The 16,192-nt window shown below is 33.7% G+C and overlaps 2 protein-coding genes across 2 annotated transcripts in view; both read right to left on the bottom strand.

The window, feature by feature from the left end:
* Positions 1-6,806: 6,806 nt before the first annotated feature.
* On the bottom strand, positions 6,807-11,440 carry kcnj2b (potassium inwardly rectifying channel subfamily J member 2b). The gene is made up of 2 exons (XM_084119359.1): positions 10,898-11,440; positions 6,807-9,739 (listed from the first exon to the last, which is right to left on the bottom strand). The coding sequence occupies exon 2, from the start codon at positions 9,499-9,501 to the stop codon at positions 8,173-8,175; it is 1,329 nt and encodes a 442-aa protein (XP_083975485.1). The 5' UTR covers positions 9,502-9,739; positions 10,898-11,440; the 3' UTR covers positions 6,807-8,172.
* A 176-nt stretch (positions 11,441-11,616) lies between these two features.
* Positions 11,617-16,192, bottom strand: part of LOC311081249 (uncharacterized protein) — a 228,645-nt gene continuing 224,069 nt past the window's right edge. The window contains 9 exon segments of the mRNA XM_084111695.1: positions 11,617-12,423; positions 12,552-12,608; positions 12,881-12,967; positions 13,133-13,189; positions 13,576-13,677; positions 14,390-14,512; positions 14,586-14,834; positions 15,084-15,365; positions 15,442-15,612. Of these exon segments, the coding sequence (XP_083967821.1) occupies positions 12,329-12,423; positions 12,552-12,608; positions 12,881-12,967; positions 13,133-13,189; positions 13,576-13,677; positions 14,390-14,512; positions 14,586-14,834; positions 15,084-15,365; positions 15,442-15,612 (1,223 nt within the window). The 3' untranslated portion in view covers positions 11,617-12,328.

Raw genomic sequence — 16,192 nt, 5'->3', positions numbered from 1 at the left:
ACATGAATTTACACATTGTTTGTCTTAAAGCATATTAAAAACACCACATTGACATATAAAAAATATTAAAACAATATTTTAGGGGACTTTAAGTGCATGCACCGTGTCCTGTCAAGTACATTTTTGGCAATTGTATTAGGTAATATGAGTAATCTATGCATACACAAAATGTGCAAAGGCTATATGTAATCTGTGCACAGCATACTTTTAGTAGTGTGATAGTGGTTCAGTGTCGCTAGAGGTCATTAACGGAAACTGCTTTATGTAATCAGCGTTGGAGGGAACGTGTTTTCTGTCAATAATGCTCACTCAGGAAATGTCAGTGTGTGCAGATGTCAACCACAATACAGCCTCTGCTAGACAAACCTGACTATATCTTGTGTTTTGACATATTTGTATCTTCATAATGCAGTTTATGTATGGAACTACACAGTCTGTGCAAGAAAGCAGTTTAAATTCAGACCAATATATATATATATATATATATGGGTCAATGACGTGACGCCTAAATTTTCTGTCCGATTGCATTTTTTCAGGCAAAAATGGGTTTAAATGCATAAAAAGATACTGTATATTTATAGTACCTCTCCCATGTATGTACTCACTTTAACTTTTAAAAAACCTTTACTTATTTGTTATTTTTTTTGTTATTTAAAGTGTCAAAACATCATGTGGTGCGACCGTCCGGCCATAACTTCTGTTTTGAAAACGTCTTTGAAATTACTCTGAATTTATTCAAATTTATTTTCTGCACTATTTGGCATGATTTCCAAAGTGTTTTGTAATCCTTTAAAAAAAAATCAAAGCATTTGTATTTATATTTCCATCATAATATACAAACAAACTTTGTCCGATGATGTCCATTTTATGAAATATCATGTGGTGCGACCATCAAGGAACTACCATTTTGGGACTTATATGTTGAAAACTATTCAAACACAGGAAGTTACATCATAAACCAATTTACCAAGGACCCATGGAAGCAGCAAGCAGGTTTGAAATTCTCTCAAATTGGAAAAAAAATAAACCTTTGTAATGGTTGGTATGTAGTTGCCACATTTGGATGTCATGTGGTATAACCTCAAAAAAATAATAATATTAAAGTTATTTCTACAAATATATATCTTTATTATAAAATTCATAGTGACCTTTTTTGGCAAGCTAGCTTGTTTTGTTTAGGTGGCCAATTCTGTGCCTGTAAATTATGACTGAATTTGAAAATATCATGTGGTGCGACCAAATATCATGTGGTGCGACCACTGCAGACTGTTTTCCATGATAGATATATGTCCTAGATTGGCAGTTTTATGCTTTTATATTCACTTGACGGTTTATATAAAAAAAGTACTTTACTTTAGTATCATTTGGAATAGATTTTTATGCAATTTGGGATATTTTTTATAGATTTCAGACAGTTTGTGTATACTCTTTGTACAATATGAGAAAAATGCAACAAAAAAAAAATTAGAGCATGTAATTTCAGTTTAGTAATAATGCATTTATTAGTAGTGTATTTATTATTGCCTATTTATTTATTTAAAACTATTTTAATTTATTTTACCAGATGCCACTGCCAAGCGAAAAAATTCTGACCCTGCAACAAGAGCAGAGTACCTTGATAGGAGAAGAGTGAAATATTATTACAGTTTAAAATATCTGTTTTCTATGTGAATATATAGTAAACTGTAATTTATTCCTATGATCAAAGCTGAATTTTCAGCATCGTTACTCCAGTTTTCAGTGTCACATGATCCTTCAGAAATAATTCTAATATGTAACCCTAGACCACAAAACCACTCAATGGGTCAATGTCACATGGGTAAATTTTTTGAAATTGAGATTTATACATCATATGAAAGCTGAATAAATAAGCTTTCCATTGATGTGTGATTTGTTAAGATAGAACAATATTTGGCCGATACAACTGAAAATCTGGAATCTGAGGGTGCTACAAAATCGAAACATTGAGAAAATCGCCTTTAAAGTTGTCCATTTATTTTTGCAATATTGCTATATTCACTCACAAAAATAAATGTTTATAAATTTATGGTAGGACATTTACAAAATATAAAACATGATCTTTATTTAATATCCTAATGATTTTTTGGAATAAAAGAAAAATCGATAATTTTGACCCATACAATGTATTGTTGGCTATTTGCACAAATACCCTGTGCGACTTGTGACTGGTTTTGTGATCCAGGGTCACTAATGATTTGCTGCTCAAGAAACATTTCTGATTATTATCAATGTTCATATATTTTTTTTTGAAACTGTGATACATTTTATATGTCAGGATTATTTGATGAATATAAAGTTCAAAAGAACAGCATTTATTTGAAATAGAATCTTTCGGAACATTATAGCCTGTGCCTGAATGTGACACTGAATGTGTCCTTGATTAATAAAGTATTAATTACTTTAAAAAACTATTGACTCCAAATGTTACCTGTATACAATACTTTTATTAAATAATTTATATCTATAACATTATTATTTGTTAGAAAGAAATTCTAAGTCAAGTTAAATTAAATGGTGCACTTGTTTTTGTGAAGTGATTTTTTTTTTTATAAAAGTGAGTTTATAAAATGTTTATGTTCAGGAAAATTCTGTGAAATTTGTATAAAATCTGGTTTAAATAAAAAAAATTTGTATAAAATGTATTGTTCATTGATCTCTTTAAATAGATTTTTAACTATATAAGGTTTTCGTGTCATTTGGAGCAACCACTTATCATGTGGTGCGACCAATAAAAGCTATCACTGTATTAAATTTAAAATAAAATATCTTATTTCTGTGGCTGAAATATGAATCACTGATACAGTATGCTTTAGTAAATAATATTTTTAAAACATTTCTATCAGTTTTATGCGATTTACAGGAAAAATAAGTCTGTTAACTGCATTTTAGAAGGCGACTGAAATTGCAGAACAAAAATATGAGATCATTATATACAAAAACTCAAAAGAAATTCAAATACTCTGTTTTTAAACACTTTAATTACTGAGAACATGTAAAAAAAAATACATTTATGTTAAGGAAATTAATTAATTTTAAGATAAATCACGGTCGCCCCACATGACATTTTTTAAGCCTATGGACAATTCATCTAGATGAAAAAACACTAAAATCACTTAATTTAAATTTTTTATTTGAATTTATATGTACACAACATTCTTAATGATTGAACAATTGCAATATATATTGTTAATTTTCGTATTTTAAAATTGGCCTGTTGAAAATCCTTATACGTCATTGACCCATATATATATATTGCACAGACTGTGTAGTTCCATACATACATAAACTGCAATATAAGGATACAGCCTGTAAAATCAGCTTCATAAAAAAACAACAACAAAAAAAACGTTTAAAAGTAATATATACCAATTTCTATGGTCTCCTTGTATCACCAATATATGTCAGATTGACCATCATAGGCATTGGGGACTGAAATAGGGAATCCTGAATGATCCTATAAATATGTGAGTAGCTCATGGACAGGGTCGTTGGTCATTGGAATTTTAGGGTTTATCCCAGAATAAAAAATGCAATATTGTATACTTTAAAATAAAAAATAAATGTTGACGTTATGCATGGTTTCATTTTCATTAAGTGAGTCACAGAGTGTTTTTAACTTTGTTTTGAAGTCAGCATACTGTTTAAATGAGTTCTTCTGTGATACAATTCAGAATTTTCCAAAGTTTTATTAAACTTAAACCAAACTAAACTAAACTTAACCAAAAGTTAACCAAAAGTTTTTCACATTTCCTCTCTAGAGCACAATGCAGCTCTAAATGATTTGCATTGTAACATAAATGACCTGATATTAAAACTTTAGTGGTGCAGCCCATCGATCAACCCTTATTTACCAGCCCATATACGCCACCACGACACACGCAACATTTTTGTTTGCAGACTCAATGCAAACAAAAATCAGATACATGATCGAGTGAGAAACATATTGACGCAAATTCTTTACTAACACCCATTTAATCTACTTCACTGCTCTGTGGAACTGTGCGTCATATAGTTTTCCCTGCACAGCATGGTAGAGGGATAATCCTAATCTCAAAAGCAGACTTCATTCATCAGGAATAACATTAGAGATTAAACCTAATAACTGTAGAGACCACACCTGAACTGACACTGCACCGTTAATAACTTTCACTGCAACAGCTGCTTCATATTACCTCGTGTACTTTATTTTGTAGCTCGGATTATGAAGGCTTTGAACTCGCTTTAAATGTGAGAGGGACTTTCCTCCCAGACTGTGGCAAAGAAATACCTCTTCTTGGATAATGTAATATAATATAATATAAAATAAATACTTGTTCGTTAAAGGGATAGTTCACCCAAAAATGAAAATTCTGTCATTATTTACTCACCCTCAGGTTGTTCCAAACCTGTGTGAGTTTCTTTCTTCTGCTTTACATTGTAGGTTCAACAAAAGAAAGAAACTCACACAGGTTTGGAACAAAATATGGTTGAGTAAATGATGACAGAATTTTCATTTTTGGAAGATCTATCCCTTTAAGTATCTGATGCTCAATGAAATACAGTCAACTGATTTTTTTCTTTCCTAGTAAAGAGGACATGTCATTGGATAATGTGGAAAATTGCCTAAGGGAAAAATCAGACTTTCAGCAGAACACAATCCAATCCTCTCATTGCATCTCCTGTCCAATCGATTCTCTGTTAACACAAACTAGGGTCATGGATTCAAATTAGTTAAGCCACACAATCCTTGTCTGGATGATCCTCAATGTCAACTACATTTACAGTCTAAAAACGAATGAACTTCGGTATGTAGCGTGCATCCGTATGTGACGTCACCATCTGGAATGTTGTCACTAGGATTACATAATATGTGATGTGATCAAAATACAATCATCTTTATGAAATATCAAATATGCTGCAGGCAAGAAATATTTATAATAAAATAATATTTTATGTCACAAACATGTCAAAGATATTAATTTGTGCATTTTGAGACCTGCTGTTAGCAACACAGAACGTAATTATGCATAAAACCAAACATTTAAAAATATGGACCGGGGTTCACCTTCAATTTAATACAAATCAGGTTATATAATGCAGATTATATTGTTAATCAATAGTAACCTTTATTGTGATTTATTTTGATAGCTACTGTCACAGTCTTATACATAAAAAAACTCATTAGATATTGGTTCCCTACTGTTTCTGGTGTTTAAATACCAGCATTGCAAGTCATTATTACTTGGGTTTTAACATGCCATACAAAACAAATATATTTTTTTCTCCTTTTGTCAACATATTTATCTTTTATAACCTTTCCTTAATAGCAGCAGATAAATAACATTCGAGCCTTCATTCATAAATATTAACATTCATGTCTTCAGTCACTGAAGCTATATTGCACATCGAAAGAACATATACTGCTATGAACATGACATTCTTTACATATTATTCAAAGATTTGCTGTAGTGTATTTACAACTCTTTGACTGCTCATACTGTATGAATGCCAGATTTCCTCCAAACCCTGAGATGTTGAGTGTGCTTTGACAAACCCTGTGTGGAAGATGCAGTGCATGGACTGAGTAGCTTAACGTTCACCAATAAGTGCCCTAGATTAGCTTATACGGTCATTAAAATGGATGGCTAATCTTCAGTACCTGATATCGTAACACATTTATTTGTATACAGAGGTATATTTATAGAAAGGGGAGAGACGGATGTTAAGAGACCAGCTCATTAACAGGTTGCTTTCATTATTTTCAGCTAAGGTTTTCAAATTATCTGTGAACACATAGCTCTTCACATAAAAATGCCAATGACAACCACATTATAAACGTGAAATATGGATGCTAGGGTTCTAACTTTATGCTCATTTATCTCGAATTGTTCCATCATTGCATAAGTTTTAAATGCTCAAAAATGCCTCTATTGTAGGTTTAATTTCATAGACGAGATCAAAAGGAAACATTTGGTTCTCATTTTCACGGCAGGCTTCATTGTACCGCCTCTGCTTTTGAAGTCAAACATGATTTCATCACGACACAAGGTATTATCCTGAATGTACTATTAATAGTGTGCAAGGACAATGGGACAAAATAGTCAACAGTCTGTCCTGTAAAATCATTGTGACTTGTAAAATTATAGCTCTGCTCCAAAACCCAGTGAGCTACATACCTAGACAGCATGTTACGGCATCATAGACTGGCTTCATGTGTGAAAGCTGTTCCCAAATGACATTACGCTACATTAGGAAACTACTGTAGCTCTAACCAATTTCATATCATGCATTTATATGCCCTTTAGAGTACTGCATCTTTAGCAACATGCTAATGTGAAACTTTATATATATACATATACAGTACAGGTCAAAAGTTTGGAAACATTACTATTTTTAATGTTTTTGAAAGAAGTTTCTTCTGCTCATCAAGCCTGCATTTATTTGATCAAAAATACAGAAAAAAAAATGTAATATTGTGATATATTATTACAATTTAAAATAATTGGTTTTCAATTTATTATACTTTACATTATCATTTATTTCTGTGATGCAAAGCTGAATTTTCAGGATCATTACTCCAGTCTATCACATGATCCTTTAGAAATCATTCTAATATGATGATTCATTATCAAAGTTGGAAACAGTTCTGCTGCTTAATATTTTTTCATAACCTGTGATACTTAGGATACTTTGATGAATAAAAAGTAAAAAAAAAAAAAAAAGCAAATATTTAAAAAAATAGAAATCTTTTGTAACAACAATATACACTACTGGTCAGTAATTTGGGGTCAGTATTTTTTTTTTTTTTTTTAAATAAATAAATACTTTTATTCAGCAAAGATGTGTTAAATTGATCAAAAGTGATAGTAAAGAAGATTTATATTATTAGAAAATATTTTTTTATTTTTTTATTCATCAAATATATTAGGCAGCAGAACTGTTTCCAACACTCATAATAAATCAGAATATTAGAATGTTTTCTAAAGGATCATGTGATAGACTGGATGTCACATGTGACACTGAAGAGTAATGATGCTGAAAATTCAGCTTTGCATCACAGGAATAAATTATTTTTTAAAGTATATTCAAATAGAAAACTATTATTTTAAGTTGTAATAATATTTCACAATATTACTGTTTTTTTCTGTATTTTTGATCAAATAAACGCAGCCTTGATAAGCATTAGAGACTTCTTTCAAAAATATAAAAAAACTTAATGTTTCCAAACTTTTGACCTGTACTGTTTATATCATCCATAGGGTTCCGTCAGGCGCTTCATACATAGAACCTTTTAAGGGTTCCTATCATGGGTCCTTTTTATGGATTTAGTTTTAATTAAATTATTTTAATGAATTAATTTATCCTTATATAGAACCTTTTTTGGCATAAAGTGTTCTTTAAAATTGAGTCAAGGGGCCTCATTTATAAAACATGCATACACACAACGTGCTTAGCGCCGGCAGAAAGTCGGAGTACTGCAGGTATTTGGAAATCAAATCAATTCTTGCCGCTCGCCGTTCTCAAGTAAATCATTTGGACATTGACTGGTGCTCTTTTATATGTTAATGACATTAATTATATGCCGTTTACAAGGCGGAGACCTGAAACCATTCAGCTGCCGTTCAAGATCATTTGCTATTTATACATTTTACTTCTTTCTTTCTCTAAATCACACATACAGACATTGGAGAAATTATGGTAAGATCAAATGTAGGACGGTTTCTACGCAGCATTTAATAAATGAGGCCCAAGAACCCTAGGGTTCTAAATAGAACGCCATTGAACCATATTTTCCAGGAGTGGATTTTTTCTAAGCCATATTGAGTTAGTGTGATTGTTTTGGAATTGGTTTTAAGTTGCTGTGATTGGCTTACTTGGTTTGGAACAGAGCTTATATTATCTATAACATCTGCTGCTCTTGTCTATATTACAAATTGATTGTGTATAAAGTGTCAGAGTAGATTTGAAAGTTCATGTTTGTTGATCTGTCTTCCTAGATAACAAGTCAAAGTGAACGTTTCAAGACATCTGCAACCCAACCTTTTGGGTTCCTCTCAAATCAATGGCAACATGCTCTCAAAACAGCAGCAAAACAGCCTTTCCTCAGTCAGGCCTTTTCATTTGTATGCTGTACACCAACGTCACCACATACAAAGCAACTTTCTTCAGTTGTCATATCTCTGGCTGCTGTCTTAAAGGTTTGAGTTGAAGTGGTAAAGTATCCTGACTGGAAGCTGTGCTTTTGACGTCATCAATATTAGATCCTTCCAATGCCACACTGTCTCTTCTGATGTTATTCTGGTCCTCTTCATCATTATCATCATCATCGTCATCCTCGGTTTCCTCTTTATCCATGAAGGCTACTTCGTTCTCGTAACAAAAAGAGTTCGAGCTAGATGTGATGTACTTCTTTTCGGCCAAATCTCGAGCGCTGCATTGAGGCGTGCTGGAAACCTCGTATGTGTTCTCAAAGTGCGAATAGTCCACTTTGTAATGATTTTTATCCTCAAAAAGGACTGGCTCAAATCGATGACCCCACAGGATTTCACTCGTCACATAAGAGCTGCGACACTGAGTGGTCATGGCCGTAGCTTCCACCATGCCCTCCAAAATCACGACTATCTCCAGCTCTGAAATTTCCAGTTCCTGTTTGCTCATGTCATAGAATGGACTGTCCTCATCAATCTCATGGACGATGGTGATGGGCGACACTAAAAATATACGGTCAACACCAGTGTCGAATCCGACGTCAATATCTATCTGATCCAGTGGGATGAACTCGCCTTCAGCGGTGGTGCGAGATTTAAGCAGCTGGGCGCGGACGTGAGCTTCCACCAGGTGGCTTTTCCGGAGGTTCCCGACCCTCCACATCAGACACAGTTTACCGTCCCTCATGGCTATTGTGGCATAGTGACTGAACACAAGGGTTTCATTTCTTTTCTTAGGCTTGGCCATCTTAGCCATGATCGCACCAATAATGAAGGCATCAATGATGCATCCCAAGATGCTCTGGAAAACCACCATGAAGACAGCAAGAGGACAGTCCTCTGTTACATATCGGTAGCCATATCCGATAGTAGTTTGCGTCTCCACGGAAAACAGGAAGGCTGCCGTGAAGCTGTCGACGTTCGAAATGCAAATCTGCTCTTGATTCTTCAAGTCCCCGGACGAAAGTGCAATAAACCAGAATATTAATCCAAAGAGAAGCCAGGACAGTATGAAGGAGAGGCAGAAGAGGACCATCATCCAACGCCAGCGGATATCAACGCATGTCGTGAAGATGTCAGCCAGGTAGCGCTGACCTTTTTCACTCATGTTGATGAACTGCACATTGCAGTGTCCGTCCTTGTTGACGAATCGGCTTTGTTCTTGGTGCTGCGTGTGCACTTTGCTGCCCACCTTTCCATTGCCGTAGCCATTTTGCACAGCGATGGGGGACAGCTTCATCCCGGCTTCTTCCGAGGAAACTATGCTGTACCGGTGGGCTCTCACACTTCCCATCACTTCCGAATGAGGGGGCTGAGCCTCGTCTGCTTTGGACAACAGTCTGAGTTTTTGGAGGACACGTTGGAGAAACACTTTCGACCTCTCACATGGACCAACGCACAAACAAAAATCAGGCTTTCCTTGAAATCAAGCCAGAAATGAAATGGATGTTCCAAAGAAACAATGTTTTCGCCGGGGCTACGAGGATCGCTCCTCTTCCGTGAAATGACTGGACATCGTCTGTAAAACTGGGCTGAGAAAATAACACAAAATAAGAGTTTGAAGGAATGAGTCTGAGTACTGAGCCGACAAAGCAAGCAGTTCAGTTTGCACAAAAAAAAACTTGCTTGTTTATGAACTATGACATAAAAACTGTTTTAAAGTTTAACTGTCAAGATCAAAACACAAATACATTTCCGCGCATGCAAAGCCATTTCTCCTCTGGCCAACATTAATATCAAGAGTGATGTAACACTTGACATGGCCCGACAGAGCTACCCAGAAACACAGATGTATAGATTGGAGCTGCATATTCAACTGATATATAACATATAAACAAATATATAATATATAATGACAATAAGATTAGTTTTAAACAAAATAATTAATGATATTGTCATGTGCTATTCAATACTCTCTAAATGACATGGTGAGAAAAATACATATTATTCTTCATCATCAAGTGGCTTCATCCCATATCCAATATTTGAATTTTTCATGAAGGAAAGTAAAAAGTGTCATGTCAACTAATTTAAGATAATCTTGTGCTTATCTGTTTTGGTCAGGTGGAATCAAGGCATAGGCATGTGGAAATACATTGCATAAATACACTTGATTCTCTCTTTTTTTCTTTTTTTTTTCTGATGAGATCAATAGTGTTGTTTGCTATTTTCGGTATATGACTATCAATGTCCAAGTAAGAGAACCTTATAGATCAGTTTGGCCTTTTACACTTGAATGCATACTATATGTATCAATATAAATAACATGTTCAATACATTAATATATAGGCCTCATATAAATAACTATTTATGAATCTAGAAAATGGTAACAAAATAATATACAATTAAAAAGTGTTGCATATTAAAGATAGCGAATCTACAGCAATAAAATAAACACAGATACATCTAGATCATTCAAACTATCATTCGCAGCCTACATAATGCACCTAAATAACACTTTAAATGGGTTTAGGCCTCCAACACAAACGGATGGCATAACGTTTTAATTGACAATTTTCAAACAAGTTAAAATTGTTTCTCAATAAAAATGCCCTAAAACTGCCTTTGAGAAATTTTGGCAAAATAACTGTTTAGCCTATCTCGAATGAGTTCAAAAGCAGTTTAGCTACTAGTAAGCAAATATATCGAAGCTTAAAACTAAATCTAAACAAAACAAAAACGAAGCTTACCTTCCAGAGTTCAAGAACAACATAAGTTTAGATCAGCACATTTCAGCAGATTGCAGTTGTTATCCGGTGGGACAGATCAGTCAAACGCTATGGGACTTGATGGTGGTTTCGATCATCTCACTCAGTGTTGGCCAAAGCTCAAGCCGATCGAAGAATAGTTTGAAAAAGCCTGTTAATCTCCGCCCAGGCTGTCGGGTCAGGCAGCTGTAATCATTACAGCATCTCTCACCGTAATCATCATAACATGATGTCACACAATCATCAGCTTTACATAAATTAGTCGAATATTATCATTTCTTTACGTTTTCAAGTTTCAAGAAGTTTTCAAGACAAACTAATGTATTTTGATACGCTAATACTCTCGAAAACAACATGGAAGTAAGTATTGTTTAAATTCGTTCGTTCGATCTGTTCAGGGATGTTGTTTGTTCCACTTCGTTTTAACACTTAGACAAGTCTTCGCGATCCTGATGCGTCAGTATTAAACTTTGCAAGTTACAACCTATAATTAGAACTGTCTGGAATGAAAGTAGGCTATACATTTTTAAACGATAATAACGTAGGCTAATTGAGAATATTTCGGAATGTTCGATAGTATTTAGTAGCCTATTAATGGGCTAATTAATAAAGAATATATTTCTTTATTAATATAAGTAATATATATATATAAGTAAACTTGGGGTTGGTAAGATGCTTTTTTTTAACGTTTTTGAAAGAAGTATCTTATTCTTAAGGCAAATACATTTATTTGATAAAAAATACATTAAAATCAGTAATGTGAAATATTATTATAAAAAAACAAACTTTTGAATGGCAGTGTAGGCCATATACAAAACTGAGAACAAATTTCCAAAGCCTATTCTCAAACCCTTTTTTTTTTTAAAACCATAAAGAGCCTACATAAAGCAAGCCATAACCTTTTGACCACCGCTTAAAAAAAAAAAAAAAATATTGCTAGATAGGCTACTAATTTTTAAGACTGCATGTACAATGAGCTTTTTCTATCCAATAAAATAGTTTGCGCATAGCTAGAAAAAAAGTAGTTTCACTATGTACATTTATGTTTAAAGACAAATTCTCCAGCCATGGATATTTCCATGACCATGGGAAGCTGTACAAATACATTTAAAATCAAGGATACAAAAATAAAAAAAGGAACTCGGTCCCTTACTCAACAGTCAGAAAAGAAATAGCCTTACACTGAATATTATGTTCCCTCAGTTGTCAAATGATAAGCTGCTGCTGCTGCTGGTATTAACCAATATAAAACACACATGCAATGCTAAACAATACTAGCTTATTTCTAATGAATAATCAGCTCAATGCTTTTCAAATATTAACATGCATAGTCTCTGAAGCACATGAGGGCTTACTAATGTTACAAAAATTTCTGGTAAATCCATTGTCTTGATGATCTTGGTCTTTCACTTCTCAACCAACAGTAAACTCAGAATCCTGGGATTGAAATTTTCTCCTCTGGGCATCTTTTTTAACCTGAGCATACGTCACATCACTAGATCCAGCATCTGAAAATATATCAGTGGATTCAAAATGCACATTTATCATTTTTATATACAGTTTTTAAATTATCTTTCTTAGATTCTCAATAATCATGTACATTTTCAGTGGTTGATGTTTTTATTTTGACACTCACTTTGATCCGTTTCCAGCTTCAGTTTAGAGTAAATGTCGTCACTCTCAGTGTTATTGCCTAGAAGATGCCAACAGTTCATATCACTAGTGCTTACTGTATGTCCATCAGTGGTGTGAAATATGGCATTATAACATGCTAAATAACACATATTATTTAGTGTTCTATCATAATTTTACAGAGAGGATCATTTTATTTTAAAATGACGATATTAGACCAAATTACCTCAAAATACACAATTTGCACAATTTTGGATCAGATCTGTTTCACAGCCACAGAACCACTGTCATGATCCTAAAATCATAAGAGCAGAGACTTTTGTTTCCATTTACCTCTGTTTGCTTTCTTTTTCTTCTGTTTCTTTGGAGATTTGAGTTCAATCTCAGCATATGTGATCTCAGTCGGCCCACTTACACCATCTACAATGAACAACAGAGAAAGATATAAGACACTTGGTTTAACTCGATTTGCTCTAAAAAATGACAGTGATACAAAAAAAAAAGATGGATTTGATTTCCAATTTATTTAGAAAAGAATATTGACCTCATCATAATGACATAAAATACCTTGACATCATTAATTACCTGTGCTTATGTCTTTATTAGTATTTGTATCAACAGAGTCATAAATATGTGAAGTTCCTGTAATAAATTAATACATTAATTAATTTTCAATAATACATACATTTTTAAAGTAGTATTATCTTATATATGAAATCTTATAAATTCAGTTCCACAGAAAAATACTATTTCATGCTGACACAAAAAATAAATAAATAAATAAAGCAATAGACATAATATTTCATACAGAAAATAAATTATATTTTGTTATGCAGTTTTTGGTCAAATAAAACCAAATGACAAGTTCAATATATGTATATAAGACCCAAAATATCCTCTTAAACTTTAGAAGAGTGAAATATTATCTAGTTGTGAAATATGTCCTGTTAGTTAAAAGTTACACCTAAGAGTCTTTTATCTCAGCTTGTAAAGATGTATGTCTTAATGGGTAATGAGTAAAGACTGACCAGACAGCAGTGTCGTGTATCCGGCTTCACTCTGGTTCTGCTCTGATTTCTGACTGATGTTCTGCTGTTGACTGACAGGAGACGGAGACTCAGATCTTACACCTAGTCAGACACAAAATATTTGTGCATAATCTCTTTCATGTATACATGTTTAAGAAGGGCAAAGTGTTTAGTTTTTATTTATTTTTCACATTATTTGATTGTGTCCAAAACATTAATTTGCCTCACTGCCTGCTGTCTTCATAGGCAGAAAATGAAACCTGATAAATGACTAATTTGGAGAGTTTTACACATGTAACTCTGCATATCAAACTAGTGGACAAGATGGAGGACTCGCTGTTTCAATGAGTTTCAATGGTTTCAATATAGATTACATAAATATTTATCAATACTTTTCAGTATTGAAGTAACAAATGATGGTGGATTATAATTATTTTGTATATTTAAATACACATACGTGCATGTATATATTTAAAAAATATATATATTTATATTTATATAATATAAATAATATATATATCTATAAACAGTATATACATGCAAATATTTCTTAAATATATACAAGCATGTGTGTGTATTTATATATATATAAAATAATTAAACAGTACACACACACATTGTATGTAAATACAAACTTTTATTTTGGACACGATAATCGCGATATCATATCGTGACAGCCCTAATATATATATATATATATATATATATATATATATATATATATATATATATATATATATATATATATATCTTTTATGAACAAAGCTAGTGTCTGAGAATCTGTCACTGAGTTTTAATATGTCAGATGATGAACCTTTGTTGTTTCTGTAGCGCCACAGGAGGACAATGAAGACAATAATCAAAACTGCAACAGTCAATCCTGCAGTCACTCCAATTATCACGAGATTGAGGCCATTAGATCTGGAGGCTGGAGAAACTGAGATGCATATATATTTTACATCTACATGTAAATTGTACAGGAACATTTCAACTGTGATTGTAGTTCTTACTCTCACCTCTGACTGAGATCCAGCTCTTGGGAGACTCTCCTCTCTCTGGGTGTTTGCAGTAGTAGAAACCCTCATGTGACTTTGAGACAGTCGGGATGATCATCTCTGTAGTTTGATTCTGGATGAGTGATCCATCTTTATAGAAATCAGCTCTGAGGTTTGATAGGGTTGTATAATGATATAAACAGCGTAGAGTCAGATTATCTCCTTCAGTAACAGGATGAACAGGACTCTCCAGAATCACACCAACTACAGAAACACAGGAGACATGCAATATTTGAACAAAATTGTAACATAATAAAAACAAGACAAAATAAAAAAGAACTTTATATTTTCCACTGCCCACATGGTTTCTGTTTTTAGTGTATTGCTATGATGGTCTGGCTGGTTGTTTACTGGTCAACGTCACACTACAGTATATTCTGCTCTTGTTTAATAAACCTGTGTATTGATTGTAAACTGTCAGTGAAATGAATAAAAACAGAAACACAGACTCACAGTGTACAGTGATATTAACAGGATGATATTTCTCTCCAGATTCAGACTGACACCAGTAAACTCCAGTGTCTGATGTGCTGGTGTATCTGATTGTACATGTAGATCCTGTTTGTGATTCCCACACTGATGATGAACAATCTTCCAGCCGTCCGCTGTCTGTGTATCTTCTCACTGTCCATCCATCAGAGTTACTCTGGTCCTCACAGCTCAGAGAGAGAGAGACAGATGTGAAGTGTTGAGTTCTGCTGGGACTGATGATCAGAGACACTGGAGGAGAAACGCCTGACAAGACAATTACAGCTATAATTTGGAAATTTTCTAAAGATGAACCAATCATTTAAACTCTCTGTGAACTCACCAGTGACCCACAGTGGTTGTGTGTTGCTGTATGTTGTGTAAACGGCTGTTTTATCTCTCTCTGCTCTGCACACATAAACTCCTGTGTGATTTAGATCAGCAGAACTGACGGTGTATTTTCCTCCAGCTCCTCTGCTGCTGTCTGAGAGGAGCTCATGATCATTCCTGCTCCCTGTATGAAGTGAGAATGTGTAGATTTCACTTTAAGGAACTACTATCTAATCTGGCCCTTATAAATTACATTTTTAACTAAACTTGAACCTGAATACACTGGTTTACATTGGTGTAACTCAAATTACTCATTGTGTTTAGGTTGTTTTAATCAGGGTTTGATCAATGGCTCTTATGTTGTTACAGAGGAGTGACTGTAATGAGGGATTGGGATCTCAAAGTAGGTTTCACTGCTTGGTGTCCATGGAAGTGTTGCCCTTAATACCCAGTCTGTGTCTGGTTTCAGACATATTAAATGACATACAGTGAGGAAAATAAGTATTTGAACACCCTGCTATTTTGCAAGTTCTCCCACTTAGAAATCATGGAGGGGTCTGAAATTGTCATCGTAGGTGCATGTCCACTGTGAGAGACATAATCTAAAAAAAAAAATCCAGAAATCACAATGTATGATTTTTTAACTATTTATTTGTATGATACAGCTGCAAATAAGTATTTGAACACCTGAGAAAATCAATGTTAATATTTGGTACAGTAGCCTTTGTTTGCAATTACAGAGGTCAAACGTTTCCTGTAGTTTT

This window comes from Abramis brama, assembly GCF_963993115.1.
Source record: "Abramis brama genome assembly, chromosome: 1".
Lineage (NCBI taxonomy): Eukaryota > Metazoa > Chordata > Actinopteri > Cypriniformes > Leuciscidae > Abramis > Abramis brama.
The sequence above is the reverse complement of the archived record's forward strand: the minus strand, read 5'-3'. Positions and strand labels throughout refer to the sequence as shown.